Source organism: Alligator mississippiensis, chromosome 12, assembly GCF_030867095.1.
Source record: "Alligator mississippiensis isolate rAllMis1 chromosome 12, rAllMis1, whole genome shotgun sequence".
In the NCBI taxonomy this organism is placed as follows: Eukaryota; Metazoa; Chordata; order Crocodylia; family Alligatoridae; genus Alligator; species Alligator mississippiensis.
The window spans coordinates 2,183,902-2,205,687 of NC_081835.1; the positions used below are offsets into that span (position 1 = coordinate 2,183,902).

General features: G+C 39.3%; 1 protein-coding gene across 32 annotated transcripts in view; it reads right to left on the reverse strand.

Annotated features, from left to right (window-relative positions):
- Positions 1–21,143, reverse strand: part of FHIT (fragile histidine triad diadenosine triphosphatase) — a 771,770-nt gene extending 750,627 nt beyond the window's left edge. For 17 of the 32 annotated variants that reach the window (XM_059715898.1, XM_059715897.1, XM_059715896.1 and 14 more), the window contains exons 1-2: positions 20,933–21,038; positions 20,181–20,294 (exon numbers count right to left, since the gene is read on the reverse strand). Coding sequence is in view for 13 of the 32 variants with exons in the window: in XM_059715877.1 (XP_059571860.1) it covers positions 12,109–12,165; positions 20,181–20,361 (238 nt within the window). In the remaining 19 variants the exon portion in view is untranslated. The other 15 variants (XM_059715877.1, XM_059715882.1, XM_059715881.1 and 12 more) reach the window with 8 other exon arrangements.
- Between the last annotated feature and the right edge of the window lie 643 nt (positions 21,144–21,786).

Below are 21,786 nucleotides of genomic sequence, written 5' to 3' on the forward strand. Positions count from 1 at the left end.
TGTACGTTATAGGCCTTAGGGAGAAAGAGGTAAATTTTAACTAATCAATTTTAGAAACCTCCAAGTATTATCATGGTAGCTGTATATATACTAAATACTGTGATGCAAAGAGCGGACATGGTGCAGTCTCCCAGCAAAGCCATTTGAAAATGAGAGCTGAATGACAAGACAAAGCATCCAATTCTAACTAAGCCTGATTATTTGGACCAGGGAATCATAACCCTGCCCCTCTCCTGAGAATGACTGTTTCTTATCTTCTCCCAAAGATCAAGGTATGCTAATACTCTGGTTTTCCCCTAGTAGGTTAGGTGTAAAGCTCTAACTGCTGATTCTGATATTCACTGCTAAGCATAAACACATGCCATCATGGTATATCTGACGGAAACATACGGCTGTCTTTACCTACCCCCCTTATAAAACGTCACATCAACACGTCACATTAAGTGACGCTGACATAAAGCATGCTGATATCACAATATGGTACAATAAGTTATTTATGAAACCTGTGAAAGACGAAGAATGGCATAAGCCTTGTTACACGTTAGAGGCTAACCTACATAGGGCATGCAAAGAATCTTAAACGTTTTTCATACTGTAAGCTGTATTTTGTTTCTAAGCATTTTACAGTATTCTACGCCATTTCTAAATTTCATTAAATCCTTTTATCAGATTGCCAAACACAACTGCTTTCGTGTCAACCGGAAGCTTTCCATGGTGGCTACTGGGAACTGAAATATCAACTTCTGCAAAATTTAAGATTTCACATAAAAAATATCCATCTCTTCTTCCTTAGATACAAGGGCAACTTCCCAAACGTAATCCCAAAATTACTCAGTATCGTCCTCCTGAGCCTGCAGAAAAACAGTGCCAGTGCCTCTGCTGCTGCTAATTTTGCCAAGCAGCATTGAGGTAGGTTCTGCGAGACTCTAGACAGTTTTAGTGCTATTAAGAAACCTACCAGATTCGTGTCCATTACGTTACTGTTGATGCATGGAATAAACTGTGAAGAGAAGCAAAACGTAGGCACTGCAGATATTCATGAGCAATACAAACACTAACACCGAGATAAAAAAAAATAGCAGACATTCCTGCTAACTTTAAACTAGCTAGTTTGATCAATAATTATTGGATAGCCACAACATCAGTGTGGATAGACTAGTCAAGCACCCAGCTCCTAAGCAAGGTTTTACAGCTCATCACAAATCCTGCGGAAGCATGGAAATGTTGCCTGCAATACCCAGGATAGGTAATTTTAAGCTAGTTTAGGTATTTCTATGAGCGCTTCAGTCACTCCTGCCACTGCCACGTGGACATATTCTGAATCCATCTCTTGTGAGTGAGTCTAACCCTCCAGCTAAAAAACGTGTTATTTACCAGAGAAAGAGTTGCAGTTCTTTAAAGGAGATTGATATCCTCTTACTCATAAACAGGACACAGAATAATTATCTAATATTGACATTATTGGGGAGGGACGGGGAGAAGAGTCCAAACTTCCTATAAAATGCGTGTTAAAATATTGTCTTTCAATAAGGCCCTCACTTTCTGCACATTCAGGTAATACAACTCCACATCCTACCTCATTCAGATTTCATCTCCCAATAGACAAAGTCAGCTCAAGGGAAAAGATGTAATGTCAAAACGGTTTTGATCTATAAACAGAGCAAAATCTGCTGATTAGGTTCAGCAACAGATACAATTTTCAAAGTAAATGTAAACTTTACCAAATGTATTAACATTTAAGTAAGAAGCCATTACTGTTGTCTTGAAAATCTCTTCATTTCTCTGACCTGTTTTCATCATTTAAAAAAAAATCAATGCAAATATGATCTCAACCACTCTGTAATGCTAACACAATGTCAATGTAATGGAAAAGGCCTTGGGTGACAGAGTCATTGTTTTTATGACAAAACTACTTAGACACGTTTCAAGTGCAGTTTTTTTCCTCCCCTCCCCAAATCTCCAGAAATATGTATTTAATAGAGGCCCAGTTTCTTACTGATTGTTATTGGTTGTGCAGCTGAAAACTGTAATTAGCCATGCTTCACTGACTCAGACATGAATCCTTTTGTGGTTTTGATTATTATTCCTCCTGAATGTTAATGAACAGGACTATTGGAAATTCTAGGGGTTTCTTTCCTACCTTATTAAGCCACATGTGGCTCAAGCCAGTTAAATATTGTATATCTTCCAAATAAGTTATTTTAGCTGGAAAAAGATGTTACTCATTGATGCTATAAACATAATTGAAAAAGTATATATACATAATAATGTATATTATATGTGTATATCATCAATGCATTTTTAATCTAGAGCAAGTCTCTGACTTCTAATTTTATCTGAGAAATTTCAGAGAAAAACAAACCAGCAAGTGAACACTGGGAATTTATTTTTTATTAGTTTAAGAGTAATTAATAAGGGTTACCAACAATGCAAACCTTTTATTACTTTAAATTCCACAAACTAGCACCTCTCCTGACCTTTAGAGAGCTCAAGATGCATATGTATACAGAATAAACAAAATAATTTCAAAGCAAATTCATTGAGTGCACCTGACCTTTGAAACAGCCCAGATAATTTTAATCAGATTTGTACAGCGTTAATCTGTTTCCGTCTCCAACTAGCCACATATATTTTTAAATATCATAAAGATGAGCATGACAAAAATAACTGCTTAAGGAAAAAAAACCCCATAACATTAAATAAAAAGTTATCTTAATATATTTTTTAGAGTCAGTACAGAAGTCTAAGAGTCCTGGGTCCAGGTGTGAATACAGAATCTCCCTAGGCATTTGGCAGAGATTAGGCAACTGGGCTCCAGAGAAAAGGTGATGACAAGTATACTTCTGTCAGGAGAGTCAAAGAGCAGGCACTGGCCTCGGAGGAAGTTGTTCACTCTCCCTCCGTGCAATTCAAGAAGAGAAGGGGAAAAAAACCTACCAAAACAAATCTGAATTAGCTACAGAAACAATCACTTTCTATACAGAATATACCTTCAGATTAAGGTGGAGGGAGCAGATGCAGTAAAACAGTTAATTATGACCTTCAGCAGTCATGAGCAGCCATCTTTTCAGCCAAAGCTCATTTCTGTTTGCACAATGCTTTGAAAATCAGTCACTGAAGTGTAGAGATCAGAACAAGACAAAAGCAGTTTGGGCCAACAAGTAAATTCCTCCATATGGTTGATATTACTGATATTCAAAGACAAGATAGGGAAGGGAAGAAAAGAACGTAAAGTGGCAAGTTTATCTGCAAAGATTCAAAGCAAATGTGTTCCTGCATTACTGAAGATGTAGTCATGTGACAATAGGATCCTGATTTAGTAGAAATAGCGAGCAAAATGGTGGGCAGGGTAAAATTCAAGTAACAAACCACAGGCTTTTTCAAAGCATGCAAGTGCTCAGTGAGTGACTTTAGAGAAGGAAGGTGACTGAAGCTCCAAAACACCAGTAGGAATTTAAGACAAAGTTGTAATTTTGATGGTTGCAATTGGATGAAAGTCCTCTTTGGTCACATAGTGCCCTCTAGTTCAAATGACTTACTTCACCATTCTAAGCCTGTAAGTTATTTGACCCTACTGTACAAGGAGATTAACGCTCTAGAATCATTTATCCTTTTAAAGTAACCTTGAGGAAAAAACAAAAGCAACGCTTTTAGCTACACAAAGTTGTAAGTACATATTTGTCACAAAATTCAATTTTATATATTGTTTATTTCCTTGTACTAGCAATTTTCACTTGTTTGTGATTTTTATTTTTAGAACAGTAATTTGCCTTGATTTAAATCCGGATGTAAGATGAAAGATGGCATTTCAAGACACATTCAGCCAATTACATTATGAGGCTGGATGAAAGCTCTTATTTTCTGAACTGTACTTTTACATACCCTGTATTTGATCTTAAAACATACAATCTTTCTTCATTCCTGCCTTCAAGATGGTACCAAATAAGACTGCAAAAGAGCATTGCCAAAAACAGAATCAATTGAAGGTACGTAAATGCATGCATGTGTACTCCAATGGCCATTCCTATGAACATCAATAGGAGTTGAGTGCATGTAAGGTAAAATTTAGCCGTGCAATCTACAGAGGGCCTGTGAACTGATACATTTTCTTGACATCAGCTTCAGAACAAAAGCAAGAGACCAGAATGCATGAACTGTTTGAATCTGAATGTAAGTGGCAGGTAACATGCTTTAAGGTAAATCATACAAGATATAGTAAATGCTTTGGAACAACTAAAAAAGAAGATGGCATGATAGTCTGACTCATTCACGTTTCTCATAAGCCTTTATGCCAGTATCCTGATAAGAATTCCACATTTCATTGGCCAAAGCGTTTACTTCATGCTGTACTGCAGGCAATGCATCTAAATCTACAGCTACACATATACACTTGGAAAAAAAGGCTAAAGACATTCCTTTTAATTCCCCATCTCCCGAACTTCAACTCCTCCACATTTCTACTGCAGCCTAGGGCAATCCTTCCACCTTGACCCTTCCACCAGTCAAACTCCTCCATTTTTATTTCCTCAATTTGTGTCCACAACTTTCACACATCTTGATTTTGGAACTAAAGGAAACATTAATCTTTCAGTGATGACTAACTTCTGTAAAAACTAGCAAGGGTTACTGGTGAATAACCACAGCAATTCCAGCTCATTAATAATGGTGTCTAGTATAACAGACTGGAACTAAACTCCAACCTGATAACATGGACTACCAGCATTTGGTCATCAGTTTATACCTTTCATTTCCAAAAGGCAGAAAAATTAGTGGTAGTAACATTTACTATTTGTATTACAGGACTGTCTAGAGCGCAGGGGAAGAAGAAAGAGCAAACAAGTCATTTCTGGATTTGAAATCTGTGGACCCAAACTCCCTGTTCATCTGCTGTTGCTTTGTTCCCCAACATGCTTATAACACTTTGCAACTCTACAGTAACTTGTACAAGCAAATCTCATGCTGTAGGGCATCAGTCAGTCACCTGTGGGGTCAGGAAGAAGTTTCTTCCCCACTGTATAAACCCGCTTCTGTGCATTTCCTCATCACCACCACCTTCCTCTGTAGTATGAGAGTTAGGCCATGGCTAGAGATAGGATATAGAGCATGGCTGGCCAGTACTAAGACATGGTACTGAGAAGTCTCTCAAGTGCCTGGCTAGTGTGCCTCATGCATAAGATTTCATCTAATCCAAGTCAGGTTGGCAGGGACCCTTAGGGATGTTGGAATCATCTGTTCTTACCTTAAAAATTCAGTGCTTTAGACATTGATGGGTCCTTTCTCTCTGGTTCTCTATCTATGGCATGCATTTCATGACTTTGGAATACTGTGCAACTAAAAGCTCCTGAGGTTATCACAGAAAACTTTAGAAATACAGTGAGAGTCTGAGACAGAGAGAAAAACCAAATGATCTAGTGGTTCTTTCTGGCCCTGATTTCTATGGACCTATGAATAATTTTGGTGCTAGGAAGGATGACCCTAGTTCAAAAATCTCAAATCAGATCCCCTCCAAAAAATGAGGTTTTAAAATTAAACACACAGAAGTGGGTTTTGTTCTCTCTTTGAACATTTCAATATGTAAAGGGAACTCTCCCAGTGTCAAATCATCATCTTGCCAGAAAGAAAATTCAATATTAATGCACATGAAATCATGGCAGGCTACATGTGGTGGGGACTCTCGTGTGGTGAGGACTATGCCTAGATCCCATTTGAACCTATCATATGGGATCAATCATTCCCCTACACCCTTCCCTATCCTTCCTGTCCCTCACAATGCATCCTCTGTACAATTTATTCTCTACCCTCCCAATATTATGGCCTTCCCCCTCCTCTACATGCCTTCTAAGCTCCCTGGAAGGAGAGTGGCCATTTTCAGGGGGAGCAGTCTTAACAGATTCAGCCCAGACCTGCGTTATTTGAACTGGCATAAAGCGAGAAAACAGTGCAACCTGAAGGCATAGACGTAGCTGTTTCTAAAGGGTCTGGTAGCTGAATGAAGGCCTAACCCTGTAAACTCCAAAATGCCTTCTATTTGGACCTAAGCACTCAGAACTTTTATAAGCTTCAATAAGAGTAAGAGGTTATCATTATCCTTCAGGAATTGGAGTTAATTAAGGATATGCCCATATGGAGGAAAATGTGTTTTGGTGTGCTCTGAACTTAAGTTGGCCAATGTGAATTAGTTAACTTGAGTGAAAACAGCAGTGAGGGCAAGGTAAATTGGATTTTAACTGGAGTTGAGGAGCTTGCCTTTAAATATATAAGGGAGCCTGGAGCTGAACTGAGACTGCTAACCTAATTTAATATACAAGTTACTTTGTCTTCACGGGTATTTTAACCCAAGTTAACAACGTATCATTTTTCTGTAGCATTGACATAGCCTAAGTGCGCATCTTGTGCTTTTCTAAATATAGTCTTGACGTTTGCAAGTCAGTGGCTAACAAGGCTGTAAATATCAATTTAAGATTTACTGCAATTTAATCATCAGTTTACATGATTTCTGAATGTATGTTATCACATTTGAATATATCAACATGAAGTTGAAGCTCCTGCTCTTATTTAAGTTAGAACTTTTTCTCCCATTATGTATTATTGCATTACAAGCCTGCTGGTACCACTGGTTACTAATTTGGCTTTTTAAAAATATGATCCAAGGCTATTAAATGCTTAGCATATTCCAGGAAAAATTAGTTCAGTCATCCATATCATTAAAGAAAAAAAGAATGTTTCTATAAAAAAAGATGTCTCAGGTAATTTAAAAAATGAGCTACAGTACTGTGTTGAATGAAGACCAAGTTCAGTCAATAGCAGTTCCTTCTGTCAAGATTTGCTTGCTTCAATATGATCTACCAGTCAATTAAGACTGAAGAGACCCAGGCTTGCCTAGTTAGTAGTCAAAATTGCTTTTTCCTTTTTTTAAATCTCCTGTAATTCTGACAAGTCAGGACTGGCAATTAAACATATTTCACCAGCTTTTACCAGGTAACAACATTAATCTGCAAGAGGAGTGACATGAAAGAGTACAATGTTAACTATCTTGTCCGCAAAAATTATTTACACATACGCACATTTAGGTATGCCACTTTAATCTTATTGTAATTCTTACAATCTGTCATTTAAAGAACGTTTTGAATAAGATGTTTCTGGGTTTTTTTATTGGAACATTATATAGTTCTAAAAAAATTAACCACTAGTGACAGTTTTTTAAAGACACTAAGGCTGCAGTTAAGACAGAGTAAGCTCTGACAGTGCGCAGGGGCCCGGAGCTTGAAAAGTTCACCAATCAAAGCTACTCCAAGTTTTGAAGTTCCTTAGTATAAAATGTGCATTGCAGTAAATGTAAAAATACATTCATTAAGTAGGGAAACATTTTCGCTACATTTGTGGCATCTATACATCTACTGAGAGAAGACATGAGAGAACAGGGATGCTCAACACATAAGCAGACACAAATCTCTAATGTATTACAGGTGTAAGGACGAAAACTGGCCAGCAACAGCTACTAAACTCATAGAGCTGTTGAGTTTCAAAGCTGAGTTTCAAAGCTTTGAATGGGCAGGAAATTATAGCATGGCTGTCCTTTGCAGACGGGAAAAGGATTCCTATGTGGGTAACCATAATTTTGACTTTAGTTAGATCCCTGCTGTTACTATTATGAGATTACTTTGAAACCTCTGCCACAAGCAGAGCTTTTCTAGCTGCTATCGGTAATGCCATACTGATTTTCTCTCTCACCACCACCCATTTCACTAACAAATATATCTTCCCCTCCTTTTCTTAGTTTATATTAAATAAAAATATAATGACCACTTGACAATAAAAATCTAAATAGGAAAAACAATAGAGTAATTTAAGTTCCTTCCAAGCCATGCCATAAATTTTCCTCTGCTTTTTCCCAGTCTGTTACATTCCCACTTCTTTTATATAGAAGAAGAATCTTTGTCATTCTAAAAATGTCAGCTGTTGTGACATTTTGCACCAAATAAAGAATACCTGATACTTATTTATCAACTGATAAATTCCTTTGTGAGTATATATGGCACAGCCTATTAATGATAAAAATTAATAAATATATACAGGATTAAGCTACTTCCTTTTTAATGTAGCAAGTCTTATTTGTTTCAATATGGAATATTCCATGACAATATCTTAGCAAGATAGTTAAAAGCCACTAAACACATTTTGCTCATCTTTTAAAATATGTGGTCTAGATATATATGCAGCTTTCTTATTACATGGTCAAACATCTCATGGACTTGGTCAAGATCTCACAAGAGAGTGAAATAACTATCCGTAAAACATATTTATCAAGTTGCTATATTTGCTCACTGGTAACTGGAATGTTACGTCTCCTGCATCCTAAAAAGGGAAAAATGCAATATTTTGAACCCTCAGGGAATTTAAAATCTTGACAGTTAAAGGGACGTGAAAGCCAACATACAGAAAATATTTTAACGTAATCTGCATGAGTAACAGAAGCTATGGACAAACTTACCTGGTAAGTGCTTTAAAGAGGAGGGAAGGTTGCTGCTCAAGTTACAATATAACCATAATCATAGAATGATGCAAGTTAGCTATGTCACCTTAACTTTAACCCTGGAAGTAATAAGGTTAAAGCTGCAGGGTTTTTGCTACACTTGCATCACTACAGGATCACACAACTGTAACATCCATTATAACAGCTTTTATCGGTATCTTTTGAGATCTGTCTGTCTGGACCTAGAGCTAAAGCCCCCCAGTGGCCAATTCGCAGAAAACATAAAGGTACATTCTGCTGCTGCCAGTTAAAGCAGTTCTCTTCTTGCTCAAATGGCAGAGGCCGGTTACCTCCCAGGCCGAGCGTGGCTGTGCGCCCAGGCGAGTGTGGCTGTTCAGTATGTGGCACTGCAGACCCGTCCATGACGCCATACACTGCACATTCAGGCATTCCCCGTGCCGCTACCTTGTGGGGGGGGGCTTGACCCTGGGTGCATAGAAAAAAAGCAGGGCAGCACACGTGATGGCAGCTCACACTGCCCAAAACTGGAGTCTGGCTGGCCAGAGTCAAATTCCGGCTGCCGGCCAGACTCCCAGCTGCAGAAGCACCATGGCTGTAGCTCTCTGAGGCCCCCAGGACCCCAGGTAATGCACAGTAGCTGGCCTCAGCCTCTCCTACCCCACCCAGAGCAACCTGCCGCATGCCAGAGTGTACATGGCACAGGCGTTCCCCGGGGACAAGCAGCAGCAGCACAAGGTCCGCCACTGCTACTTATCCCTGGGGAACCAAAAGTCCATGCTTGTCTGAACACGGTCAAAGGATGCATGTAACTGTGACTGTATGCAATGACTTAAGGACATGAATTTGTGATCAATCTGTTCTGGTCGCTCTCTTCTCAAAGTATCTGCACTTTGTATGGACACTTGGGCATGTTTGACTTGTTCTTTGTAACATTTTGGTAACATTTAACATAGCATTTGCTGTCACACAAGTAGTGAACCAGGCAGCCTATAATTTCTGATTCATTACATAGATATGCTAAAGGCTTGCACCTAGCTTACTATAATTAGCCGTTTAGCAGGTAACCCTAATCAAAGGATTGAGTGACAACAAATAAAAGTCCGTGAACTAATACAAAGCAAAAAAAAACCCCACTAGTAAGAGTTCTAGCCACTTGGGAAGGTGGGTGTAACTGCCAGTCACAAATGCCGATCACAATACTGTAATAGCGACTAAGCTATGTAATGATAAATCTATGACAAGTGGGCCATAGAATGCTAAATAAATCAGAGGGAATATGTTCCCAAAGTAAGTATGTATAAATCAAAGGGGAGTCAACATAACAAAAATAAGCAATGATTCCTCATAGTGCCAATGAGGAGAGAAAATATCAGGATGTCTAATAAACAGTCTACATTCAACTGGTAATGAGAGATGCTTCTTTCTACTAAGTATCTCATTGCAGGTTATCTTGGTGATATGAACACTTTCAGGTTACACAGTATGCTTATAGGCATCTGATGTTGTAAAAATGTTCCCGCAAAGGCGCTTACAATTTTAAAAGAACCCTAATATTTCTATGTTAGGGAAACATTTGGAAAACAATCATCTTCAGGGTAATTGAAACGTACATTTCAGTAGGCTACATAGAATCAAAACCTTTTTCCATTTAGGTATTCTCTCTTGTTCCTGTTATTTATTTCAAATGTAGAGGAAGTTTATCCAGGTTCCAAGGTAAATATATACTAAAGGAAGTTTCAAGGTAAATATATACAAAAAGTAGAACCTTATCAAAATAAGCTCTTCATCAATTCTCCTACCTATAGAGAGAGAAATGGGGAAGTACTAAAATGCTCTCTTAAGTACTGAGTTAATAGAGAACATGCAATCAGATTTCATGTACCACTGGTATCTATACATCCAATCAGGCTATCTGAAAATTCAATCAGTATTAAATACGTTCCAAGTTTTAAATCTAACAGCTGCCATCCTGTTATCTCCTAACTGCTAGGAGATAACACTGATTTTCATTATAAAGCCACCAACTCATTTTTAACCTACTGTCTGTCTCCTAATGTATGGCTTAATTATTGCACATGTGACAGTTTTTATGGTGATTTTTACTTGAACATGCCTACACAAGTGCACGCAACCATTGCAGGCTTTAAACCAGAAGAGTCCTATGCATTGATTGTTATGCAATGCAGACTGCACCTTACTGGCTTGAGATCTACTCACTTACCCTCCAACTTGAGTTTTCACTACCTTTTCCACTGATTAAATAACAGTCACCTAGTGTCCATACAGTAAGTAGAACACATTTTCCATGTGGCATTTCCACCTCAGCAGAAAAACTAACTGAAAATATTTCTGAATCTCAAGTTTATTAGACTTGTAGATTTTTTTCTTAAAACAAAACCAGAATTATTTTAAAACCAAATTTGACCTGAATATGTCTATATAATGAAGAATATTCTGCCATTCTGAAATGGTGTTCATTACAGCCATAAAATTCTTAAATATTTAATAATGAAACATGCAGTAGAGAGAGACTTAAAGCCTGAAATCATTAGGAGATGTCCCAGAACAAGAAATAAAAAGAAACATACGTTTCTCTGTAACTGTGATTTCCAATTCCCCTTAGATACGGTTCTAAAATCTGTCAGCTTAGTTGTTTTGCTACTGTATATTAACTAGGTATGCAATTAAATCAGTTGTTTTGACTCACAGGATACCAAACAACTTGGTAAAGTATCTAAAAATAATGAATTTGAATTCTAGATACCATGTGGGTTAATAAGAATCAGGTGGCAAAGCAGAAGCAACATGTGGTTGGAAGAGTAAGTAAAAGCAGCAAGTCCAGCTACAACAGGAATATCAGCGAGCATTGCAAAGCTGCTGCTCATATATTATTACTTTTAAATATTTTTTCTAAGCTAGAAATACAGCTGGGATAATTCACAGATCAGTTACACTTTAGGGAACCATTATATCATTTGTTTATATAAAATATCAACTTCCAATTACACTGCAAACTAAAACCAAATTAAGACCTGACATTGTATCTAACTTTTAAAATCACTTTACTGTGTCTCAGTTTGTTTACAACCAAGTAAAATAATTTATTTTATATGAATTTAGGCCTTAAACTAACAAAACAGTTAAATGCATACTTAGATCTCACCACATCTAGTCTGTTAACTGAATGAAAAAAATAATAACCACAGAGTTAATCTGGTTTAAATAATCTGCTCATTTAGGACTTTAAATTTAGTATTTCAAAAAGGCAAATTTGAAAACTAAGTGGAACTGACATATCCACACTGCTGTACCAAGTCCCTAGATCAGACTCAGTTCAATAGGTTATTAGGCCCAGAACACTTTCTAAGGCTAGTGTATATTGGCCACTTAAATTTTAAATATACAGTATTAAAATACTGTGACCTCTGTACCAATATTAAAACTATTTATGAAAATAAGACCATGTGAAAGAAGAATCAGCATATTCTCTGAACTACTGACATAGCCTCAGTATTAAGTCGATGAGGCTACAGGCAGCAGTGCTGTGTAACCATCATTAAATGAATCAGTAGTTTCAGATACTGACAGAAGCATAAAGGTGATAATCTACCTACCCACTGAGTTGGCTTCATAGCACCTCGAAGTCAGAAAACCTGAGACTATTTGAAACCCTAAAAAGAAAAGATCGCGTTTCTCAATGAGTTTGCCAATAGGAGAGAAAACAGAGCTAAAACAAAGATATGCCTGCAGCCTTTGTAACTACATAATGTGTTCCTGTTTTCCCTCTTCGATTCAGATTCTGTTCTTCCATCGCCTATTGTCATTTTTTTCTTTTGTTTTTTTTAAGTTAACAGTAAAAAAATAATTAAATAATCATGCAACTTCCAGAAAGACACAGCCTTAAAAATGTTATAATTTTGCCAGCTACAACACCAATAGTAAATGATGATTCAGAAATAAGGGCTTGTTTTTGTAGGCACAAGAGCATGGCTTATTTGTTGTTTCCCTAACAGTGTCACTTCTGTTACAGAGTACAAACTGAAATATAATCCTGGTCCCCTAGAAGGTACTTTGTAGGCAGCAAATTTATCTATAGCCTATGAAAATCAGACACTAGCCATCAGAATTTAATGAACTGTCCAAGTATGATCTATCTAACATCTACCTTCTACTTGTCTATATACTGTCAACAGAAATATGAACTTTCCTATACAGAAGTAATGGTTCTTTCCACAGTCCTTCCATGGGAAAACAGAACATTAAAGCTACCAGGCTGCTTCTATGTGAGAGTCTAAATAAAAGTGTTTTTCCAGGACACCAACAATTCGATGCTTGGAAAATACAATATTGCCTAACCAATTCTGCCAGAACAACTGCCATTTTTATGAAAGAAACTGGTGTTTTTGTTCTGTAGTGCAGTACCTCATATAAATTTATACATTGCTCATGGTAATTTTCCTCCAGTGTGTACAACTACACATAAAATTTTTACAGGCTGTAAATCAGAGTGGTGGAGGAGGTGCTGCTGGAAAAGCAGAATGCAACTAGTAAACATGCACCACTATTTATTCATATACATTTATACACAATTTCAGGTTTTTCACCCTTTTCAGAACATTGCTTTAAGTGGTTACACTTAATTTTTGTTCCTTAGATTTAAAAGTTTTTAACATAGTTTTAATCTTTTTAACATGTACTTAGCCCTTATTATACACAAGTATGAATGCTATACATTTGAGTTAAACTAGGGCAGCTCAGTATCACACCTCTCTGACTCTTCCCTTGAGACACTAAGCACAATGGATACTAGAAACAAGGGAAAACATTTTAAGCAAAAGGTCTGAAAGAGAGAGAGAGGGAGCTATGTGAAAGCCCAAGGACCTCAAAATTATTATTACTGATATCAGCTCAAAATAGCACGCAAAACTGCAACAGCATCAGCCACTGTCTCCATTATTGTCTTCTTTCCATACTACATTTGACCATGGTTGAATTATCTTCAGTAAAAAGATTACACTCTTTCTGCAGTTGTATTACCTTGTAAACACTGAAGCAGGAGTGGCTGTTGGCAAAATATCTTTTCATAGGATTTCGAACAGGACCTGCCTGCACTACCTGTACTTTCAAAGGATTGACTGTTGTGAGGCATGCCTCTCAAAGGCCACATCCTCACAGACAGCAAGGAGAAACATTAGTAAATTTGACTCAAAAGCTGCTCTCCCTATGAAGCTGAAGAGCAAACCAGATCAAGACTATAACTACATTTAACTGGTCTGGCAACATGCAGATGCTTACAAGCTTCTGGGAGCTCTGCTAGACTAGTCATGCCAGTAGGATTGCAAAGCTCTCTCTAGGGAAGGCATCCGCTGCTATATTCATAGCACTTGGCTGACGGTGCAGGTGGCTTTGTCTTTAGCTGACTGCTGCCTGTCCACACAAGTTCCTGTACTTCGTAGAAATTAAGTACCATCAGAAGGACTCAGAGCGCGTGCATAGGCAGAACTTTGTAGGCCCCAAAGCCTCAAGTTTGTCTTTAACCATCCTCCCACTGCCCAAGCCAACTTCTCTCATTGAGTAACGCAAGATGGTAAAATTGTTTGGCACATTCTAACACAATATTTGGTAATGGCTACATTCATAGGATTATGCACACAGATCTCCACTTTCTTTTCCCTTTTTCATGTCCTTGTGACAAAGGTACTTTGCAGAATTCACAGATTTGCTGAATGTAAACAGGCCACGCTGTAAGCATTTCTTCTGGGGCTTTGAACTTGCAACCTCTAAGCTGTCAACCATGCAACTTAGTACCCACATCACCCGAGCCCATAGTGATTTCTACTTAAAAGGGAAAGGAACTTTAAAAGTTTTAAGGTTCACATTGAGGAATAAAGGCCTACTGGAATGCGCTCAAGTAGTTTCAGACTTTCTCTCCTTTACTAGAAATGCAACATAAACCAGGGGGGCAAATTCATTGGCCTCCGCACCAAAGACCATTCTTCAGGCACAGGATGTCAAGTCCCCCTTTCTTCAGAATCCTGTTGTTTCTTCAAAATACCAATTCAGCATGTCAGATGTCCTTTTCCCCTCGCTCCAGGCTCCCACAGAAGATCCTCGCAAGACGCTCTTCAATGTATCACCTGCGACTTTGTAGAAAATGTTATCAAAGTTGGGGAGGGAGAAGCTGTTCTTTGTTTCATTCTACTGCATGCATTAATATAAAATGTACATCAATTTAGTAACCAGGAAGTGGCTTAGTTATCATTTTTTAAAGTATTTTCCCTCACATAAATATTAGCTAATGTACTCCCATTTCTTTCCTTTTGAATCAGAACCTTTGTCACAATTCACTTAGAAGTGCATGTGACATCTCGGCTTTTTGGTTAAGAGCCTCATTGGGTGGCTCCTGAGCTAGTTGGGATTGAGTGCCACTGGCATTACAGGATTACTCTCTCTGCAAGCAGTTTGCTTAGGGGTCAAAAGCTGCTTTCTTCTTCTTTGGCAGATCCCTTCAGGAATTCTCTCCCAATTATATGGCGAGTTCCTTATATAAACTGATCCCTTCCTCCGACTAAAAGGCTCCTGCAAAAGCCTTCCTACTTCCCTGAAGTTCTGCAATCTGTTCCTTGACACCTAGTCTTCCAACTAAGAGCGCATATTAATTGGGGTCTTCACCTTGCCAAAGGCTTGTGTAGGAGCAATCCCCCTTCCAGGAGCTCAAGGGCTTTTAGGGTGACCAAGCCTCCAGCTCTCATCTGAAGCCTGCCATCAGAATATCAGCTAACTGGCAGCATATTAGACACAGGTGGGGCAAGACTCAACTCCCCCTAACCAGAAAGCTATCCTATGATACAGAGTTTATTAGAATCAGGTTTTCTTCAAATAAATGTAAAGATTGATTAGGTCCCTAACAACGGAAATGCTGAACACTGCAGAGCTGTTTTGTTATGCAATATAATTGTATCTGGTTGTGCTAGTATGCAATTGCAAAAAAATATTTAAAAATACTACTGAATAACTTAATTAAGAAAATTCAAAGGATCCAAACTCTGACACTGCATATTTATCACTGATCATCAGAATTCTATGTATTTCTAACTTACTGGACCAGCCATCAATTCTGCAAAGATGTGTAATTGCAACCTGCTTCCAAAATTACCTAGGTCTGGATTTAGTGTTTTGTTTTATTTTTCAAAAGTTCATATTAGATTAAAAATGTAATGCTCACATGCACAGAACATGGCAAGTGAAAAACAACAGGGACATATGAAGAACATGGCATGCTAAAGCAACCTGATATGCTTCTTTACAAGGAACGTTTGGAAAAGGACAAGAAAGAACATAATTTATTAAGACTTTAATCAAGATTATTATACAGGCTCTCCTGGAAATTGGAAAACTAATAATGAAATAAAAAGTATGCCACCCTGTTGAGAGTAATGTAAAACTGGCTACAAAAGTTCTGAACAATGCAAACAGAAGTAATAAATAAAAGGCACATTAAATTAGAAAAAGAAAAAAGAATGGTGCTGGAGAGATAACTATTGGACAGGTCCAATAAATAAATGTATTCAGGACATAAAATAAAAGGAACTGTAAGCACATCACAGGTAGGCTAGATTTTGTAGCCCTTCTATGAGGTAAGTCCTCATTCTAATAAAGCATATAGTAGTTTTTCTACTGACTTTGACCAGGTAAATTTGGCCCAAGGCACAGGAAAGTCTACTGATTTAAAAGACAGACTAATCATGTCAATAGCTAGCTTATGTACAATATGCTTGCTTTTTTTTTTGCTTTTTTTTGTTAAACTGGCACCTCATTCTTATGCACCTGTTCTATCTTGTCTTTATAGACTATAAGCTCTTTTTGCAGGTGCCAAATGCAAGGGGGGACCAATATATTTGGGGCCTCCTGATGCTACTGTAATATAAAAAAAACACAAGTTGCTGTTCAAGTAGCCAAACAATTATATATTTCGAGGTTTGGAGAAACAGACAGATTTAAAATAAGTTTAAATGAATGTACAGCTACCCATTGCAGGAGAAAGACTTACCAGTTCACTTCCAAAAGAGAGGAAATCTATCTAATGCAATGCAGAAACAGAGCTGGGTAAGAGAGGGCATGAGCTTATTATACAATACAGCTGCAAAAAAGACAAATCCTTTCATATACACACAGAGTTATCACATGTGAGATGGGTAGATAATCCTGCTCTATGCAAGAAGTTATGCTAGCTGACCCAGGTCATTGTTATATTGCCCTGTCATTTATGCTTTCTGCAATTTTCACTTAGAAAAACTGCGTGATAATTCTAACGAAGGGCTAATGCAGTAAAGTCAATAAAAGGATGGGGTATAGCAGGAACATATTTAAATATAAACATTATTCTGCATATTCAAATACTTTAAATATTTAAAGTAGACTTTTCATTTCCTGAGTAACATGAAAGGAAGAATAAGCATGTAAAAACAGTAGACGTTCCATTAACAAAATCACTGGAGACTACATACTTTCCAGGGGTTACAGACAGGTATAACAATGGTACCAGTATCAAAGGATACATATATGAAGGGAGAGGATGTAACTACTGAATTACCTATTATTCTGTAAAGATGCAAGTGTAGCAAAACCACTGCAACTTTAACTCTGCTTCCTTCAGGGTTAAAAGTAGGGCAATTTAACAGAGTCAGGCAGACCTAACAGGAGCACATCATCTGTTATATTGTGACATAGCAGCAGCTTCCCCTCTCCTTTTAAAGCAGATGTTTGTCCAAATCCAGGGATTATAAAAGAAATTCTCTTTACCACAGATTTAGGCACACATTCTTTTTATATGTATTGGGAATTATGAAAGTAATCCTAACATAAAAGTTAGAAGTTACCTGCTCATTTCTATACTTCTGCATTAAGTAGTAATGTCCAAAACATTGGAAAAGCCTACGTCTGGCTCCCTCTACAACTGAAATAACAGTCCCCTTAAAACCACATCTACTTACACAGATTCACAGAAGTTTAGGGCTGGAAGGGACCTCGTGAGATCACTGGGTCCAGCCACCCTGCTCTGGGCAGGAAAGACTGCTGGGGTCAAATAACCCCAGCAAGGTGTTCAGCCATTCCCCTTCTGAAGATCTCCAGGGTTGATGCCCCGCTGGGAGTCTATTCCAGAGTCTGGTCCCACAAACCGTAAAGAAGTTTTTCTTTATATTCAGTCTGAAACCTCCTTCTAAAAGTTTATGGCCGTTGCTCATGGTTTTCCCTTGGGCTGCTTTGGTGAATAGTTGTTCACCTAGCCCTTGATATATCTGTAAGCTTCCACCAACTCCCCCCAGTCTTCTCTTTTCTATGCTGAACAGTCCCACATCTGTCAGCCTTTCCTCATATATGGCTTGCTCTTCAGACCTCTAATCATACGAGTGGCTCTTCTCTGGACTCTCTCAAGCTTCTCCACATCCTTCTCGAAGTGCAGCACCCAGAACTAGACGCAGTACTCGAGCTGTGGCCTCGCCAATGCTGAGCAGAGCGGGCGAATAACTTGCTTAGTTAGTACACGACTTCCATTGTCCAGTGTTGTTTTACCTTTATTGCCTGGGGTTTGCTCAATTAAAAATAGTATTATTATAAACACCATGGTTTAAATACAGTTTGTGAAGGGACTCAATTACACTTTACTTCAAAAGTCCCACGCACTGAAATGTACGTGGTAGCACGGACTGAAATTAACAACATCCAATGGGATAGATCTGTCTAAACAATACCAACTGATCTCCACAGGAAAAAAAAATACTCAAGCTGAAAGCAGCAACAACTAAAGATTTCACAGAAAGTGGCAGAATTGACAAGTGAACTAAATTCAGCCTTTATGAGCACTCCAAGCCTACCCTTCAAATGAAAAAAGCCATGCGTATGTGGAATTTCTTTTCAGTGCTCAGAATGGAACTTTTAAAGATAGGAATACTGCTCAACTGTCACTCAAAGAAGATTTAAAACTACTCTGAATATCTTAAAATGTAATGGAGGGGAATATGAAAGCAGGTTATGAAATCAAAGGAACTACGATATGTTGGACATAGCAGACATCTTGCTCTAGGGAAGAGAGGTGAAGTACTTAATGCAATTTTTCCATTAGACATTTCAATGATTCAATTTAAAATTAAGTGGCCAAGAACTAGCACATAGAAATAATATTTCAGAATGTCTTATTTGAATCACTGACATCAAATATTTGAAAATAAAATACTAAGAAATCCGCCTACAGGTAAGACACATTGTGTGTAATTATTCTTTCAAGTGAACTTTATAGGTACCTGCTTAAGAATCTTACAATGTAAAGTTTTCAATTTTATTATGCACTATATAACTAACTGTGCCATGAGTTCGTTATACCTAAGCCTCTCTCTTTTCTTCCCAGTACCATCACTTTAAACAGAATATCACCAGACATACAAGTTAACTATGTTATTTAAATTAATCCCATCACAAAAACAAGGTCAAAATGGTCAAAGTAATATTTTGTCAGTGACTGATTTTTCTACGTTATGATTTCCTTATTAGTTTCCTAAATGGATTAGAAAATTAACAAGTTAGCCTCTACAGCCAGAAATAGACGTTGCCAAACAAAGCGGATGAGATGAACTGATTCATTAGGCAAAACACTCATCATCTCCTGTCCTGTCCTTGATGGTCTGGGACAAAGGGCAACATGATCACTGGAGGCAACTATAGCTAAGTGGGGAAAGCCCTACTTTCTCAGCCAGACTCCCCCAAGATCAGCTTTCCCCGCTCAGATAGACTCACTCCTGCAATTGTGGGGGATTGGTCTGGCTGAGCAGGTAACTCCACTTAAGGAGACAGGCCCCAAAATTCCCCAGGTTGCCTCTCTGTACGCGGGGAAAGCCAGGTAGAGGTTCTGGGGGTTGAGAGGCCAGCAAGCCTCCAGAGTACCTGCCCAGGGTGGCTGGAGAGTGTGAGCAGCTCAGGCTACCCATGTTCTCCTGCCAGAGCTAACAGACATCAACCACAATAAAGAGGCACAGTCTATTATTACCTTTCATACCACCACTGATTCTCCTTCGACATGCCATGACAAAGTGCAGCAATGTCTATTCCTTCACAATTTGTGTTGCCGTGAAAAAAATATGATGGCAGCACAAAAAAGATACCTGTTTCCATCCTAACGTGCCACCCTACTCTGTCTCTTACCTAAACGGATTGAAAATAATTTATAAAGGATAAGAATTTATACAAATAGGAATTTGTACTCCAGACGCACATCCCTGTTGTGTAAACATGTACATACAGCACAAGCTGTGTTAACCAACATGAGTGGGGTAAGGAGGGTGCCAGGTATCTAAAAATTCTGGTTATCTGAGGCAGGGGGTTTCAACCTTTTTCGGAAGGAGGGGTGGAGGGAGGTGGCGGCAGCTGCACAGGGAGCAGCAGGGGCGGGGTGCTGGGGGTGGCAGCGGCCGCATGCAGAGCAGCAGCAGCAGCAGTGCAGGGCGGCGGCAGCGTGAGCTCTGTACTAGTACTGCTGCCTGCATGTGTGAGCCCTCGCTCAGTCTACACTGCTCACACTTCGGGCAGTTGAATTCTTCACAATTTTTATGAAGGAATGCTGGTGAGTTTCCTAGATGAGCCAAGGCCAACCATGTGCTCTCAAGGGGCAAAAAAAGCATTATTTTACACCCACCTTTTATTTTCCACCTTTGTATGAGGAAGAGGACCCTCTGGTTTCTAGGCAGCGCATCAAAGTTGGGCGTGCTTTTGCTTCTAAGACGGGCAAATCCCGAGATCCTAAACAGAGCTTCAGAGAGATTATTATTCCTGTTGCTGATGTCATTATTTCTATTAACATGGCATATTTGCTGCATACTATCGTGTACTGCTTCTCCGGTTATTGCATATGCTGCATGCTATTGCATATTAATGAATGTTTATTAACACTGCATGCTTGCCACGGACTGTCACGTATTGTTTCTCTTATTCTTACAGCAGGGCTGCATGCTACTGCATATTAATTAACATTTATTAACACCAAGTGCTTACTATCGCATATTGTTCCTCTTATTATTACACCGGGGCTGCATGCTAGTGCATATTAATTAATGTTTATTAACACCGCATGCTTACTATCACATATTGTTGCTCTTATTCCTGCACCGGGGCTGCATGCTAGTGCATATTAACTAATGTTTATGAACACTGCGTCCTCGCACACACTGTTTCTCTCCTTACTGCGCGGTAGCCGCACGCGGCCGTGCGCTGGGTTCCGGCCGTAGCCGTGTTGGTGGGAGGACACAGGCAGGCCAGGTGCTTTGGGAGACGCGATCTCTCTCGTTACACTAACTGAGCAGTTGGATGACAAAGTTCTTAGCGAGCTTTCAGGCGCAGCCCCCTCGTCACTTTCCCGCCCGCCCCCGTGCCCGCGGTGTCCGTGCTCACGGTCAGTGCCCTCCGGCACGACGCGCCCCCTCACGAGCGAGGCGGAGCTAAAGGGCCCGGCCCGGCCCTCACGGCCTCCCGCCCCCGCAACGGCCGCACAATGGAGACTCACGCCGCTAGCGTGTCGCGTCACTCGGCGGCGGGGCCGGCATCGCACCCGGATGACGTCCGCGTCGCGTCCTGATGACGTCCACGCCGCGGGAGAAGAGGCGTTCCCCTCCCCCCCAGCCCGCGCCGGCTGATCCGCGCGCATGCGCGAGGGGGTGTGCCCCGCCCCCCGCCAACTGTCACCTCACGGGGTCACCTCACACCGCACACGTGTGTGTGTGTGTGTGGTGTGTGTGTGTGTGAAATAATCATATCTGTGCAACAATTACCGTATTTGTGCAAGAATCATATTTGTGCAACAATTATATGTGTGCAATAATTCCCGGATTTGTGCAACCATCATCGTTTTTGTGTAGCCCTATTTGTGCAATAACCATATGTGTGCAATATTTGTGCAACAATCATATCTGTGTAGTCCTATTAGTGCAATAACCATATATGAACAATAATCACCGTATTTGTGCAACAATGTCGTATTTGTGCAACGATCATGTTTGCATATTTGTGCGATAACCATGGTATTTGTGCAACAATCATATCTGCAACCATTGTATTTGTGCGAGAATCATCGTATTTGTGCAAGAGTCATATGTGTGTAGTCCTATTTGTGCAATCACCATATTTGTGCAACAAGTGTCATATTTGCACAACAATATTTGCAACAACCATCGTATTTGTGCGATAATCGTGGTATTAGTGCCACAGGTTCCCCCCTTGTACAAGCAGTCGTAGGAGCAGTGCCCACA